The sequence below is a fragment of the Anas platyrhynchos genome, chromosome 2 (genome assembly GCF_047663525.1).
Source record: "Anas platyrhynchos isolate ZD024472 breed Pekin duck chromosome 2, IASCAAS_PekinDuck_T2T, whole genome shotgun sequence".
In the NCBI taxonomy this organism is placed as follows: Eukaryota; Metazoa; Chordata; class Aves; order Anseriformes; family Anatidae; genus Anas; species Anas platyrhynchos.
The window spans coordinates 89,424,036-89,441,617 of record NC_092588.1 but is presented as its reverse complement, the minus strand read 5'-3'; the positions used below and the strand labels follow the sequence as shown (position 1 = coordinate 89,441,617).

The 17,582-nt window shown below is 42.2% G+C and overlaps 1 protein-coding gene across 9 annotated transcripts in view; it reads right to left on the bottom strand.

The window, feature by feature from the left end:
* Positions 1-17,582, bottom strand: part of FARS2 (phenylalanyl-tRNA synthetase 2, mitochondrial) — a 244,062-nt gene that overhangs the window by 13,012 nt on the left and 213,468 nt on the right. For 6 of the 9 annotated variants that reach the window (XM_027451612.3, XM_027451615.3, XM_027451611.3 and 3 more), the window contains one exon: positions 7,032-7,182. The exons of the other annotated variants lie outside the window; for them this stretch is intronic. In XM_027451612.3, the coding sequence (XP_027307413.2) occupies positions 7,032-7,182 (151 nt within the window). The remainder of the gene's footprint in view (positions 1-7,031; positions 7,183-17,582) is intronic. 9 annotated transcript variants of the gene reach the window in all.

Below are 17,582 nucleotides of genomic sequence, written 5' to 3'. Positions count from 1 at the left end.
TGCATTAAAAAGAGATGGGGAAAAAAATGGTTCAGGAAGCAAAGCAGGTAGGAAATGGAAACCATTGCTACCATATGTTGCAAAAGCAATCTGTTACAGACACCACATTCCCAGGAAATAAAGCAAGCAGGGAAAGCTTTTGAAGGGGACAGCAGAGACTGACAGACTGAGAAGGGAAACGAATTCTCTGAAAACGATGCAACCTCTCTAGGCCAGCAACCCTTTCATTAGTGTTATAGACCACTGCTGAAATACAACAGACAGGAAAGCGAAGTGCTGCCAAGTTACTTTTCAGTGCCTAGAGCCAATGGAAAAAACAAAACAAAACAAAAACCAAAAAACAACAGAAAAGTCCACTCTGTAAGACAGTAACCCAAAGGGAGAATGTCACTCAGCTGTTTGTCTCCTTTGTTTCAGGGCTGAGAGATGCCTTAGGAAAGCTCTAAGGAACAGCCAGAGAATATGCTGTATATCCTTGATACGCTGAACTGAAGCTTTCCCTTTTGTATTTTACTGGTTTTATATCAAGAACTTAACCCTTTGCTTTCAGCCACCTGAATTCACATTCAAATCCAGACAATCTTAAAATGAGAAGGACAAGGACTTTCTTCTAACAAAACAAAGCTGCAAATAAGCCTGCTGGAAATCTAAAACCAAAGGCAATTTGGGGAAGTCTAGGGACTGAGATACACCAGAGACACCAGTCCATGAATGAAGGCTGTTAGGCCCTGGTGAGGACAGCTACTCTGGCAATGATGGCCTTTCTACATAGAAGCTGATTAACTTCATGTCTTGTTGGAGGTAGAGAAACTGAAAAATAGAGAGGAAATGACATGTCCAAGGACATACTACTGATCAGCTGATCTCAAAATAGGAATACATAGAAATGTAATAGAAATCTTGTCTTCTGGAGCCTCAATATATTGCTCTGAATAATCACCACGCCTTTCTTGTCTTTATACATGTTATCCTGCTTCCCCATCTTCATTCACTCTTGCTGCTCTGTATTCACTTATTGTACCTCTTCTCTCTATAGACAATAGCAGCAAGGAAAGAGCTGCCTTTAAATTTCTCTGCCAACACTGCCTTTCGCAGTAGGGAATAAGAGGCCATGACTCTGCCACAAAGAAAAACAACCCCGTGTACCTGTATAAGAATACATGCATGTAAACATATACATACATTCATAGCCATTGCTGCAGAGGCTAGTCTTCTAGTAACCTTTGAAAGTTTGCTTGGACTGATAAGATCACCGGCTTCACAGTAATCTTGATGTTTACTAAGTCTTTCTCAGGGATAAAATGTTGATCTCATAAAAGTTCCATTGCATATGTGTTCTTCTGTTACTACATGAAATATGAAGTTGCCAAGGAACAAATAAATTATTTATGACTTATGCCTGTACAGTAACAAAGAATGGCTTAATGGGGGCATGCACCACTTTGAAAGTACTGCAGGCTGTTGTTCCCTGAACTGGAGACTCTCTTAAACAGGGTTTAGGAAGTATTTTCTCAAAAATTCTCCTCAAAGAAAATAAAGATCCAACTTCTGACATGATTGCCTAAGTTGTAGCAGAAAGACACACATGCCACAGGCTCTCCTGCACCACAGTCCCACCTGTGTGCCTTACTTGTAGGTATACCACTGTAATTTGCATACTGCTGCACCCAGCCAGCAACTACTACTGAAATCAGCTCAGTTATTCCTACATCACTGACTCTAGAGTTATACAGGAAAAGACTGGTATTTATTATACATAAGATGCAGCAATTTGGTGGCCTGACCTCAAACACCATCATCTCTGCTAGTACATCTTCTTCATTTGAATCATGGTAACAAACAGAGGAGGAGATTCTCCTTCTGATTACAGGTAGAGTCACCTGGAGGCCACTCCCTTAAGATCACCAGCATGTTCTCTACTTTGCCTAATTCTTGTGATACTCAGCCAGGATGGGGTAACCCAGCAGCAGCAGCAGCACTGTGTTTTGAAACACAGTACCAAAGAACAGGAAAATCATTAGGAGTGAATACTGCTGAGGGTAGCAATGTTACTCATGGTCCCCTCTGGATCATCTGCAAGCACCGTGTCTCTCCGCTGCACTCACACACACAAGCTCTTCTCCCCAGCCAGTGACATCTCTCTGCAGAAATGGCTGAACAAACACAGGTGCTGGATGTGTGGATTCAGTGAGGGAATATAGATCCTTAAGAAGGGAGAGATGACAGAGGAACTCTGCAGCTGTTAACAGGAAGAAGATGGAGACCACGATATCCCTGTGACATTTTAGCACAGTGGTCGCTGTGAAAAGGTGAAGACCCAGAGAGACAGTTTGGACAACCCAGCAAGATCGTATCCTGAATAGCACAAAGTAGATAGACACGTGCAGATCCCATTCCTCAAACCCACACACTTTTCATCCACAGGATTTAGTAAGTATAATGATGTCTGATACTATTGTGATTTTACTTTTGCATCCATATGAGGCAATGTTATCTCACCCTGCACTCATATAAACCTACCACAGAAGCTGAAGCATCAGTCCAAAGGATGAGTTGTGTGGGATTTGAACAGTTGCACGACAGTCAAAATACTTATAAGTATTTCTAAACTGGATTAGAGCTTTCCTATATTGCTAGAACATCTGCATAGCTGGGAACAAGCTTGGTCTCTTGGATCCCAAGAGAGCTTGGTTCTGATTTTATATATCCCACAACACATCACAGAAACTCCACAGGAATTAATGGAGTGAAAGCAATGTAAAAATCTGAATCAGTTTCAGCATTCACCTACAAAGCTCATGCTTAGAACCACACTGTATTGGATCAGTCTTCAGGTCTTCCTTTCCCTTTCCCTTTCCCTTTCCCTTTCCCTTTCCCTTTCCCTTTCCCTTTCCCTTTCCCTTTCCCTTTCCCTTTCCCTTTCCCTTTCCCTTTCCCTTTCCCTTTCCCTTTCCCTTCTTTTCAAGCTGGAGTCTGTATCTATTTTTCCCCAAATACCAGGTGAGCATTTCAGTAGCACATGGATGAGTCAATAAAACTGAGGTTTCATATTCAACAGCATTCTGTTTGCACAGATTCTTCTAACCCATCTCCAAGTCCTTTTCCCTCCTTCTCAGATTTGCCCTACTGTACGCAACCAGCACATCTGTCTGACTGGCTGCATGTGTGATGAAGCACACCAGGGAGCTGATGTGGTTGAAAAATGACCAGTTAGGAAAAAAAATAAAGACTTAGATTCCCAATCAGGTTCACTGAACAGCCACACCAGTCACTGTGCCAGCTCAGTGCGGGGGGTGAGAACAGCATAAACCTTATGCTGGCAAGAGAAATGCATGTGGAAACAGAGGCTAAAATCACAAGTTGGCAATTCACTGAATTCACATAAGCACTAAAGCACATTCATGTAAAAAGATCATGTAAAAATATTATGTTCAAAATGAGACTCGGATGTAAGGGAAAGGAAAAAAGATATGTCTGGCTGTTCCCAAATGCTGCTGAGTCCTATCTCCTGACCTATTCCCACTGAAGGCAATGGAATGACATTTCTTTATGCCAACTGAGGGTTTAGCTGACGTTTTACAAAACAAGAGGGATGGCTCCCTGGGTAGCAGTGTTTTTAAAACTGATCAGCAGAAGCAGCCAGTCGGATCCTCTTCTTAAAAATGATGATCCACCACTTCGGTTAGGAAATGAAAGAACGTGTTCAAGATAGCATGAGAAGAGGTAAGCAAATGCAGCTATGCCAACTGAGCTTTGCAAGAGTTCAAGCTCTTTTGCCACCACTTAAGTCTGAGATGAATGGTTTAAGCAGACCTTACAAGTGTAGGGTCCTTCACAGGGCCTCTGCTCTAGCATAAGTTTCATTCCATGCAAGCAAAGTTCTCCTTTCTGGCAAATGTAATACAGGCCCTGCAAAGAGGGAGCTCTGCCTGTTAGCTCACTCTTGGTATTTCATCAAACACAGCAGCGATGCTTAAGAGATTACTCCCATTAAAGATTAATCTGTTCACGATCGCTGCCTTTAACTACTCCCCTATACTGTGAGATAGCAGCCCAAGCTGACTGTTTGGCGTTCACATATTGAGAAGCAAGGCTGGCTAGAAGTAGGGTGTGGGGATCGAGAGAAAGAAGTAATAACTGTGAATCACTCCTTTGCTGATCGAAGGCATGGTTGCCTTTAATGAATAGTTACATGGAGAATGTGAGATAATCCAACTGGGACTGTTATGAAACTTAACTACGAGATACTTTGAGTAACGATCTATAAAGCTGCTAACTGGATTCAGTACGTTGTTGAGTCATTACCATATAAGACTGGGTTGCTCGGAGTGGTATGTGAAATCCATATGGCTAGAGACATTGAATGGCTTGCTTCTGGTTAGAGAAGACGATGGAAATGAGCACACACATACGTGGATTTTCAAACATAAAAAATGAATAATAAAAAAAGTAATCAGCTGTGGTTATATACCATCCATGCTAACACTACTTTATCATTTAACTTCTAATTGAAGATGTCCTGTGATTGAGAATTAGCAGGCACGAAATTAGCATGGATTTTTAATGTTTTGGGAAAAAATACAGTAGGTTCACTGCACTGATGTATCTGCTGTGACATCAACTCAAAGTAAAATGAGGACTACAGAGAAGGATGCTGGGTACTACATATAAATCACTGATCTTTCACCTCTTAGAACATTTTCACATTCAAACTGAGATGCTAAATGAGCTGAGTGCTTAATGCAAAAAAAAAGAGCAGAAATTACAAAACTACCACTATGGATATAATTCATTCTGGAGTAACTACTCCAGCAAAGACCAAGGGCTGAGCTAGTCAGACAACTCTATTATCTTTCACCTGAAGAAAGTGTGATTAGTGGAGGAAATGTCACATTTACACTTAAAAATTGTTTCAAAGACGACTTGTATCTTTTGGCACAACTCAGCCATCTTAAAAATATTGTGAGAGAGAAAGGCAGAGACAGCAAAGAGCACTCCTTTTTATGATTTCTCACCCTTGCATTAAGCCACGGTGTTTAGCCTGAATATTCAGGATCTCAGCACTTGGCACACCCCAGGCAGCAGCGCTGTATTGCTCTCCGCTGATCCTTGAGGATGCAGCACCGGGTCTCCTGGAGGTGCAGGCTTCCAGCACAGAGTCTGTGCAGCTCCTGCTGCCCAGCACAGCATCAGCCTGCAGCACAGCACAGAGCAGCAGGACAAGGAACAAGGAGGAACTGCATCTTCTTCACTCCCTTTGCTGCAAAGGGGGGAGCTGCAGCCTCTGCAGCTGCATTATAACAGGTGGAAAGGGGACACAGGCAGTCAAACTCGACTGGGGAGGAACAATTAGCAATAAATACGTTTCTCTGGAGATTTTCCTCAAAGATGACCTTGGCAGCATCGCATATAAAATCAGTGTATCTTCTGAAGATGTCCTTGAACACTCACCACAACATGAATCAGAGCGTTACTCCCCCTTCCCCCAGTTGCAGTGCTGCCTTGAGTTGTGCAACAAACATGACCATTACACCTGGCAACCCTATTACTGTTATGGATCATGGGTTTTGTGCATTTTGTTTTGTTTTGTTTTTAATGGCAACTACTCTTATTTTTTGTCTTTTTTTCTGTTCTTTCACTCTTTTTTTTCTATCTACTTTCTTTTTGATTTGGCATTTGCTGGCATTGAGCTGCAAATCCTGTACATGGAGCCATCTGAAGTTACTTGGTAAACACAAAGGAGATGTAAAATCTGCCTGAAAGCTATTTTCAGCACAAAGGTACCAACTTCATGCATGGTCAGCCTTACTCATTAACCCCCTAGACGTGCTGCACAAATCATAGAAACATAGGACAGACTTGGAGAGGATTCACAATTCCACCACTCTGCCGAGTTTCCACTTGACACTTCTCTTTCAGCTTCATACCATCTTTGACATGTCATCCATTTCACTCCCCAGCCCTTACAAGGGCCTCCATTGTAAATCTCAAGCTGAATACCACAAAAGATTGACTTGATCTAGATGAACTTGATCCCTTCAGTACTGAAAGTCTGATGGAAAACGATCACAACAGTTAAATTTGGCTTATAGCATAAAAAATCCCTGCATCACTGAGGAACAGACGTCCCAGCTCCAAGTGTTGCATAGCTTGTAAATGTCATCAACTAAAAGAATAAATGGACCAAGTTGAAATCACTGGCTTTCTCTTTTTTACTTTTAATCAAGAAATGAACCAAACCTGTGTCTCAGTGAAAATGTACCCTGTCTCGTGTTATAAACACACCTGTAGACACACAGTATCTATGATGTTCACTAGCTGTGCCCTTGCTATTCAGGACAAGCACACCTGCATGCTTTCTGCTTTCTCCAGAGAGCACAAGCTGGGCAAACTTGTTTTTAAGTGGTAGAAAGCAACAGTAAAAACAGGCTCAAGGAAGCAATGCACAGACAGAAAGAACTATCTGGTCTTTTGCTTGCAAGCAAGAAGAGTATCTCAAGAATTACAGACAATGCCAAAAATGAAATTTAAGCGTAGTCACATACTGTGATGCTTGAATTACAGAGCTTCCATCCATCAGTTGAACTGTGGAAACCAACCATGTCCATGTTTCTAGCCATACCAGCAATATGGTAAAACCCACTAGCTTAAACCGCTCCCATAAAAAACATTTAAGAATGCGCAAGCTTTCAGCCTGTGGAGATGCAGAGGTGGCAATTCATTCAGCTACAAAAATGGGATCAATTCAAGTTACCTTATTTAGAGTTGCTTGACCTGTCTAAACTAACGTGTTCATCTCTGTCAAACATCAGACATATCTGACTATGGCAGGTATCAGAAGGGGAAGCAGGACTGGGGAGGACAGTGAGTGACAAGGGCTTGCTGAATGTCATTAAATGAATCATTTAACACGTGAAGAGAAAAACAGGCACTTTACTTAGCCTTCCTAAGAAGCTCAGTTCAGTAGAAGCTCCCATCCAAAGAAAAGTGTTTGAAATCCTTGGAGAATGCAATACACACATTTGACATACCTGGATGTTATGTACAGGATCATCTCTGTGCATATCAGTGGTCCTGCTCCAGGACTGCTGAACTTGTATGGGAGACAACATGGTATTTCCAGAGATAATCTGGCAGTGTGGAGTGGCAACATATGCCTGAGTAAAAATCCTACTACAAACCCTGGAAAATAAGGAGGGTAAAACCTTGTCTATTAATGCTTGACACATATTTATCAAAGAAGTAATATCATATCTGCTTAAGTCTCCTCTTCATTAGATATCTCAATAAGGAGTAAAGCAGTCTATCATGAAACATCTGAGCAGGCTAAATGGGCCGTTTATCAGACAAGTAAGGAAGGACTAGCAGTTGATCTGTCACCCTCAAATTTAACAGGAAAAATCAGCCTGTTTCTCTTCCTCCATCACAGCTATGATGGCGAGAGAGCACTAAGTTCAAACACAGATATGATTAATCTAAACTGTAATCTTTGATGTGGTAATAGCTGCAAAGCTTGCCTGCAAAGTGGAAAGGCAGTAATCAAGTATTTTTGTATGAAAAGGACAGTCTCCAATAGAAGGTAAAGGGCATCCATGTGACTTCTCTGCTAGACATCCCCCAAAGCCATGGATTATTCTCTTCCTACACCTTCTCCCTCTTAGAAGAGCAGCAAGGCTGTGTCTCAACAGCCCTGTCTCCAGCAGTGGTAGCAGCTGAAGCAGCCCTTGCCCAACTCACTCCTGCAGCAGCGCTGCTCCTGCTTTGTGGCCACACAGCTGGTTGTGCACACAAATGACACCAACCTGGCTGAAGGACCACATCTCTTATTTTTGGTTTTCAGCTAGATTGGCTCCCCAGTTTAGTTCACTGATTGGGATGCAGTAACACAGGGGACTGCATGAGTGCAGGAGTGAAGACTGGGAATGTTTAAATATCAAAAGAAGTTTTTGCCACAGCCTAAAGTCACAATTCCAGGACCAAAACCAGAGAACCTGTTAGCTTAACTCCTACTGCTCTGGGCTCTCAAAAGCAGCTGTCAATGCAAAATGTGGTATCTTCAGCCCAGTACCAGCACTTAAAAGTCTTAACTTGGGCTTTCTTAGGTTTAACCGAAAGCATCCCTTGTATCTCTATGGCTAACTTCCGAGTGTCACTGAAATGTAAATGATACTGCGTGTTTGTAACCTATATGAGAATCAACAGATCAGTGAAATGGGTTCACTCTGCAATACATTCATTTTCATATTCCTCATAGTAGCAGAGATTCATGGAAGAACAAGTAGAGGCTTGTGGGATTTTGCAAGTTTGTCTGGCTGAAGGCATAAGAGACTTTGGCTAATTTGTGTTTCCTTTCAGAAATGCAATAGCCACCAAACAATCACAAAATAGAGCCATGATTAAACAACTGTTTGCAGGCAAGCATGGAGATGCCCACACACAGTAAATCTGCCCTGCTTCTTGGGAAAGTCTGCAGCCCACTCCAAGTTCTGTACTGCTGTTTTAGACTGCTCCCTGTCCTAAAACTAGCTCATGTACAGGCTTTCTAAAAGCAATGCAAGCCTTTGATTTATACCTTCCATTTACATTTAGAAGACTTTTACAGAGACAACTGAGATTTTCCAAAGCCAGTCCTGCCATATTTATAAAGAGGACAAAGAACCCATAAACACTGGAATCGAATTTGGGGAAAACAACTACGTATCTTGGTTTAACGTTCATACTGGTAGATCTCTATCTATACTGTAAAGCAAAGTATGTGTAATTGGAAAGATGGAAATGCAGTTCTAACTGATGTACTCTCCTATGTTATTTAGTATATAAGCTCTATAATACAACTATATATTGTTATATTCAACTGAGTAGTACTCAAATAGAGTTCAGAAAGAAAAGTACTTCCAATATTTTTGTGTTAGCTGAAAATTGCCAATAATTTTTGTTGCAAAAACATTTTCCATGCACTTTGAATGTTCCTCTGAGACAAGAGCAAAAATACTTTGGCTGTGAAAATGATCCATTTTACAAGCATCGAACTATTTTTATACCCTTCTCTTCAGTGTGCTCATCTATGTCTAGATCAGTAATTTATTTGTGAAATTCCCTGAGGAGGGAAGGGTAGGTGGGAAGCAAAAAACAAAACAAAACAAAATGTATTCCTTAGAGGGAAAGCTGCTAGGTGCTGAATTCCGACACCTCACACAAAACACGTATCACCTTACTATTGGCATGGCTTTACTGAAGTCTAAGAGATGCTCAGTACTACCATGAAAAGCAGAACCAAAATCTGATGCTTAACATCCCGAACATGGATGGAGCAGGAGACTACAGAAGTGCCACACTGTATTGGGTTTACTTGTCAAGGACTTGGTGGATTGGCTGCATGAGTGGCCTCTGTGAGCAGATCCCAAAAGCTGCCCCATGTCAGCTCAGAGCCAGCTCCAGCTGGCTCCAAAGGGTCCTGCAGCAGGTCAGAGCTGAGCCATGAGTGACACTGGTTGGGCCTCTGGGAGAGCAGACTTAGGGAAGGGAGAAAACCGCTGTGCTACAGCAGCTGGGAGAGAGGAGTGAGCACCAGCCCTGCAGCCCCCCAGGTGAGTGCAGCAGGAGGGCAGGAGGTGCTCCAGGCAGGCAGCAGCAGTTCCCCTGCAGCCTGTGGAGGCCCCTGGTGGAGCAGGCTGTCCCCCTGCAGCCCATGGGTCCCACATGGAGCAGATCTCCACGCTGCAGCCCCCCCGTGGGTGGAGGAGCCCCCGGTGGAGCAGGTGGATGTGGCCTGGAGGAGGCTGCGGCCCATGGAGAGCCCCCGTAGGAGCAGGCCCCGGGCCGGAGCTGCAGCCCATGGAGAGGAGCCCACGCAGGAGCAGGGGATCTGGGGGAGCTGCCCCCACCCATGGGGGATCTGTGCTGGAGCAGTTTGCTCCTGGGGGATGGACCCCGGGTATGGAGTCGTGTGGGAGCAGTTCCTGAAGAGCTGCTGCCTGTGGGCAGCCCCCGCAGGCTCAGTTTGGGGAAGGTGTTTTCAGTTTACTTTTAGTTTCTCACCATTCTAGTCCACTAGTGATAGGCAATAAATGACATTAATCTCCCTATACTGAGTCTGTTATGCCTGTGACAATAAGTGGTGAGTTATCTCCCCTGTCTTGATCTCAACCCTTGAGCCCTTTCCATTGTGTTTTCTCCCCTTTTTTCTTTGAGGAGGGGGAGTGACAGAGTGGTTGTGGTGGAGTTCAACTGTGTAGCAGGGTAAAACCACCACACATATCTGTCTATCCCTTTACATAAATCACTATAAGATCACAGAGAAAATTCAGACAAGGTGTAGGTAGGAGGGCATGTTCACTGATTCCATCTGAGAGGAAAAGGAGCTGCTCCACAGCATTTAGAGGTGGAGGCAAGTAAACGGAGATGTGGGATGGCACAAAAGATGTTGCTTGAAGCATTCCCTGAAGCTGGTAAACAACCAGCTGCCTCAAGTCTTTTTTTGGAAGCAGATCCAAGAGGGACCTGCTTGTAGTCTTGGACCAGGGTTCTCCCCTATCCAACAGAACTCCCCAGAGCAACGTTAGGAACTACGGGAAGCCTCTCTTTGCTGTCAGTGGAGGGAAGACTGACAGACTTCAAAAGCTGGAAGCCCATCAGGCCTCGCTCCTTCTGTGAACCTCTTTTTCTTTTTGGTGTACTGAGAGAGCAGGCAGCCTTACAGCATTCCTCCTCTTCCTTTTTAGTGGGATAGCGCTGCAGGCAGTACCCTTTGTGATGAGGAATTAAATGTTTGAAAGGTGCAAAACTACTACAGGATCAACAGCTTAAAGACAACTAATAATTCTCCTTTCTATCATCAAAAGTAACTTTTGTTAATGAGAGACTTCTGCAACTGCAACACTATATCTAGATGTAAAACAAGCAAACTGTACTACTGAACACTTGAATGACTCCAAGTACACCTATTATATGCACATGTGCCAAATGTGGGTATTGTGGGACTTGTTAAGAATTCCTGCTTGCATAAGGTGTTTCCTGCAGCCCAGAAGGAAAATATTCTTTTACTGCAATACAAGCCCAAACTCATATTTAAAGCAGGAACTGTTAATCCCAATTGGATGAAGCTGAAGATTTTCATTACATGGAGCACAGAGGAAGGAATTGTTTGTCAGATATGTCTCTGGAAAATTTGCTTACAGGAACATGTCTGTGCCTGTAATAGAGGAAGGGCCTATTTTTGGGAAAAGGGTGTCCCCTGAAGGTTTCATACATCTGTTTTGATGAGCTGCCCTGGAGATTTTCTATATTGGTTTTCCTGAAGAGGAGGCTGTGCAAAGCACTGCAAATTTTTCCTTTTTGCAAAGGCTGCTACCTCTACTGGAAAAAGACAAGCAATGAATGTACATTTTAATGTTACTCAAGAAACAGTTTAGACCATGGTAGCAAGGACGGCACAGAGACAGACATTTCAGAAATCCATACCCTCTTTATAAAGGCACAAAGCAAAATGAAAAATGGAAGAGCCATCCTCACTGATTTCTCCTGTTAAAAGAACTGCAGCTCTTCTGTCAGTGCCTAACTGAACCAGGCACAAAAACACCCAGATCAAAGCAAGCCGACTTGTTGTGAAAAGATGGGGAGAAGAAAAGTGTATGCATAGCAACTCAGCCAGTACTCAGACTCTAACGAGAGACTTAACCATCTTCCTTCCACCTGTGAAACTGTCAAAATCCCATTCCAGGATTTAAGCTCTGGCTTTCTGGGAACATCAAGCCCAGAGTCCCTGCACCCATACAGTGTTGTGGGGATGCCTACAGGTCCCATAACAGGAGTAAAAGCAACTTGCATTCATGCCCTCTTCACAGGAGATTCCTTCAAGCAAACAAGTCAACGCCCTCACATTCATCAGAGGCAGAGTTTAAATGCTTGCAAAAAACACCAATTCACATTTTCTATCTCTCTCCTGCAACTAGCTCCCTAACAGGCTGTTTTACAATGCTCACTTAGTGAAGACTGTATCTTTTTATTTTAAAAGATCACCAGGAAGACCTCCCCACTTAGTTATGGAGAGAGAGGGAAAATGGACTGTCAATGTACACTAAGCACCAGCAGGCTTTTAGTGCACAAAAGGATATAAAGTTTGGGCACAAACTTGTGGTGGTTGGTTCCTGCACTTCGCCTCATTCATTTAAGCTAGTATGCATAAAGACATATCTACAAAGACATGCAGCACTTGCTCACTTTTCATCCTGCCTGCCATCTATTCCAATGCTGTTTTATTGGCTCTAATGGCATAACCTCCCTACTTAGCCATGCAAGGAAACACACAGGCTATGAAATCGACTTCAACTGTCAGGATTCTCCTGCTAATTCATATGGTTTTTAATTCCATGCCCTTTAGGTCTATAATAAATATTACCCTTGATAAGTTGGAGCACGAATTAAGCTAATATTGAAAGAATCTGTCAGACGACTTATTTATTGTTCTAATTTTATGACTGCTTTGATGTAAATCCTATCAAACATTGGCTAGATCTAAACAGAAATCACTAAATCACCCGATGCACTAATTCAATGGAAAAGCAGAAAAAGTAGTATATTAAGTACGTTACGAATGAAGTTGTTAAATCATTCATTACTCGCTGGTTTTGAAATGCTTTTTGTTGAGTAACTAATAAAATAAAAAGAATCTATTATTGCAATCTCTATTTTTCAGGACATTTACTATGTCTATTTTGGACTTACCTTCTCCACAACAGAAGTATTCATTCATCAGCACTTACAAGTATTTTAAAGCTCACCTAACATTTTCCATGCTGCATGTCTTTGTGAAACACATAGCTGAAGAAATAAAATTATATTCATATTTACCTTGGATTTACTTTGAGTGAGTGAGGGAATTTATTTTCATTGTGGACATCCCACAAAAGAGTTTGGTCTGTGGCTTGTGATTATCTTTATCTCCCTCTAGGTTCACAAAGAGCTGAATGTATGTAGCAGCTCACAGGATCAGACCCAGAGCTCGACCTGGTAAACTGTTATGCAGTCTCACTTCATTAGGACTTAATGTAGTAAAAATCCCTAATATATTCATTTGTAGATCAAAAATGTCAGTCACCTAGAGGAAAATATTATTTGCAAAGATGCAATTGTGCCAATTCAAACAGGTTTATTGAATTCAAATACAGATGATACTTCTGATTAACCCGTTCATCATCCTACGAACCCAGCAAGGAGCAAAGGGATAAGGAAGGAAAATATATAAGGCTGCAGGTTGTATTTTAAATGCTCAGCTGTTATAGCCATTGATATTAAGAATGTCCTTTTGATGAGGTCATTGTTTATGAAAACTCTGTAGTCACATTTATATGTTAGTCAACACTGAACTGCATCAGAATCATTTAAGCTTTAGGGTGAGAAGTCTTTTCTCTTGAACATTTTCATGACACTGAAAAAACACCATATTAATACACCTCATAAAGAGGGAAAAGCAAGAAAAAAAAAAAACACTCTTCAAAATACTAGAGCTTTTTCCGTAACTCTCTTTTTGATGCCTGACACAGAAACAGTGGCAAATCCTTGTTCCAGCTGGACCAAGGGGAACCCCCAACAGGAGACTCAACTTTCATCTTTAAAGAAGAAAAAAAAAAGGGGGGGGAAAGGCACCTAGAAACTTTATCTTTGTAATCAAATGAGGAAAACTGTTCTGTGATCTATTAATACCTCTGTCCTCCTGGAGAGAGGATTAAAAAAGTTTTTGAAGATGTTTCAAAACTTCTCTTTTTGCTGTTGCACTAGGGATCATGCGCTCCAACTTCACTGGCAGCCCCTTTGGGGAAAAAAGGAAAGCTCATCTTATCATGTCCTTGATGGCATGCTGCTCTCAGAAGGAAGGGACAGCACAGGATTCCAGTCTAAAAATACAGACCCAGATTTTCTCCCTTCCAGATAATACCAGCACACACGCTTTCAAAAAATAACTTAACTGTGGGAGAATCCTTTCACTGGGAAGTGCCCTGCAGTGAAGGCAATATGACGCCTTTTATGACTGCAGGACAGAACATGACAGGGGTTAAATGGCACAGATAATCTCCGCTGTATTAATGGCCTTCACAGAGCCCAGTGATGGAAGAAGCGACAGCATCACTTCGCGCAGCCCTCCCTGTCGGCCTCAGGGCACCGTCAGAGGAGCGGAGGTACCACTGGAGATGAGGCAGGTGCAGCAGTGAGGTTTGGGAACTCCCAATTTAAAACACTGTTGATGTATCTCTAATTTACATTAACTCCTGCCCAAAGTCTGAACAACTCAAGCTGCTCACGTGCCCTGTGCTCAAGCCCCCTGACCATCTTGGTAGCATTATACAGGGCTTGCCTTGTCAACGTCTTTCTTGTAATGTCAGAAATCAAAGTATTTTTATTCTAAACAACCTGCCATCCCTTGAAAAGATACTTCAGGTTGAAAAAGAAAAACAAACACAAAACACAAGCAAACTGCTTTTCATTTCCGCAGAAGATACTTCTGTACTCAAAAGCACTGTTTGGCCTTTATATGGGATTCAATTCTTTTCTGCTGCAGTGGGGTTTCTTTAGGCTCTTACTCCAAATTTAGAATAGCATGGCAGCTGTGGCTGTGTTTCATTCAATTTGTATCCTCACACTGATTTTCACATTGCATTAATCTTTAGTTCCATATCACCTTAGCTATGCAGCAAAATTCCACCATTGTAGCTTGCTATTTCTGCAACTGTTACTCATCTAACAGCTGTTATTTCAGCATAAAAACAGCTTCTTCAGGAACAACCTCTGTGTAGCTAGTGTCCTGGGTAATTTGATTGACTGCCATGGGGGTACCCAAAGATAAATGAGCTAAATTTCAAACAAGAATTGTGTGCTTCTTTGATCTGGAGGTAGTAATCTGCAAATGAGTTTAAAAAACAGTTTTTCATTATCCCACATGAGAGAAAAAACAAAACAAAACAAATAACAAGAGGTGAAATACGGGGACTGAAGACTGAACAACTTACAGTAACAGAAGGATTACTGCTGTAATGCAGATCAACAGCTCTCTGATCTTTTTGAGCATCTGATGACAGTTCTTTGAGAAAGCAGACCCATGCCCAGCAAACAACAATTCTCCAATAACAAGTCAATGGAGGAAGACTCTTCTCATCCACTAAAGGCTGAGTGGATGTGCTGCAGTAGGAAGATTTCATTCACACCACTCATACGATAGTTTAGTCTTCTCACAAACCCACTGGAGACTTTTTGCTCAAGAGAAGATTGTGTCAGTGATTATTTATGCACTTTTGTCATAAAAGATTTCTTTTTAGCTCTTTTGAATGTGGTGCCTTCTAAGTGCATTGGATGTTCTTGCTATATCTGCAAATCAGTAAGTACAAGCATGCAGCCAGCCTTCTCTGCACTATTCATTATTTTTACATTCCTCTATCATGTCACCTGTCATCTGTTTCCTCCCTAACCTAAGCAGTTCTAATACATCTCATTCATCCTCACGTCTCGTACATTTTCACATCTCAGACAACTTGTGCTGCCTGGGTATTTTTTCCTGATGTTTGTCAAGATGCAAAATACAGGTCTGAACACACCTTCTCATGGAGGGGACAGGCCCATAATTTATATAATAGCATCACAATATTTACAACCATGTTTCATGCCAACTCAATAGTTCATTTCATTCAAAGAGAAAAAGGAACAATCAAACAGATAGGAAATTAAACCAAAGTGTGGGATATATGACTTCAGCTGAGCAATAGTCCTCCTTAAAGACTGCGAGGACATTGAGAAGACTATCTCCTGCAACAGAACTACCTACACATACAAGCATTTGCAGTGTTATGCAGCACCCATTTTTATGTCAAAAGTCATAAAATTATACTAATCCTACTTCCTAAGTCATCAACAATGATTTGTTCCTAAAGTTAACCCTGTATATTTAGAATTCATTAGCATCTGCAAGAATTACAAAATATTCCCTTCTGACATGCATTCTTATGCTTTAGCCACGTTCCCCAATATATTTTATTGCCACCATTGTTTTTCTTCCCTGCAACAAGTTTCCTTCATTCTAGAATAAGGTTTAAGGACCTGTAGGTTGCAGGGGAGCTGAATTTCACAGGGCATTATATAGTCTCATTATCAGCACAGTCACTTTATTCAGCCTGAGACTCCTTCAGAAATCCTGGCAACTTGCTGTAATTCAAAGGCTCATATTGCTCCAAACTCTTTCCTTCTCAAACACGTTTAAGCTTTATTACCCCTCCCTGAGCTATTGTTTGCAGGTCTGAGAGATGGCACATCCACACTACAGACAGTGGAATAATGCAGAGCTTGGCTTGGAACAGAAGCAAGCCAGCTGCAACAGCAGTGTCTGATGCAGGACAATTTACCCTAATTATTTATAGGTAGATCAACCTACACATACCACGATTTCTGGTGACTAGGCTATTTTCAGAACAAGGGGACTCGTTTAAAATTGGCTAAGGTGCCCGCAGGACTCAGAAGCCAATTGAACTGGATCTCCCAAGAACAATGCAGTTAGCTCTTCCAATATCCAAGGCATCATTAATGTCTCTCTGCTTTGATGGCTTACAAAATTTCCATGGGTTTTCATACTTTCCTCAGTCTTACTAGCACTGCTTGTACATATTCACTCATTCTTCAAGACCCTTGTCATTCTCTCCCTGCTGTCAGCAGACGTCGTATGTGAAACATCAATCTGGGGTCAGGAAATTGTTCAGACTTGTGATGGTTCTGGCTCTCAGAGCTCTCTCCCCTGAGACAAATGAGGTGTATGAAGACATGGGCATCCAAAAAATCCAGACCCTTGCAATGGACAGATATCAGAGGTGAGTTCAGAAACGGTGACTCTCCTGTAGCCCAGTGCCCTCGGCAGCATGGCCTGCTGCAGCTGGGTTGCCTTGAAGGAAAAAAACAGCTCCTTGGATGCTCACTGAGCATCCTCCAAGCCCGTGACCAGCAACAGAGAGCCACAGGGAGAGGCAACATTCATTAATGCAGTGGCTATGATTTCCATTGGCCCCAAGGAAATTTTGCCCAGGAAATTTTTGTTGCTATTTGTAGTAGACAGTGTGGCTCCGCCTCTTGTATAAAAGCAAGAGGGACTGTGCTTTTGAAGACAATACATGACACCTCTTCAGGTAAATTTCATAAATGAACCAAGCTGGCACCTGCAGGCCAAACTCAGCAGTTTCTTCGAAATTCAGGAAAACTGAAGTGTGCCACACACAGCTGCTGTAATTCCCCAGGCTGGCACTTAGTCATCAGTCAAAGCTACTCTCACAGCACAGAAGTAGATTTCTTTCCCCTCCATTGCTCTTTAATGCTATTGAAATAAAAATAGATGGAACTGTGATTTGTCACATCTGATGTTGAGTCCTTATCTAAGCACTAAACTTTGGCTTCCCTCTCTTTAGAAGATGTGTCTTCTATGAAGATACACTACATCTGTGCTGGAGCTTTCTCCATAATTCAAGCAGAAGCCAGTAGTTGTTACAGCCTGCTCAACACACTGACCTACTTCATGTCACAACGAAAGGGTCATTCATACCCTGTCTTTGCTGTAT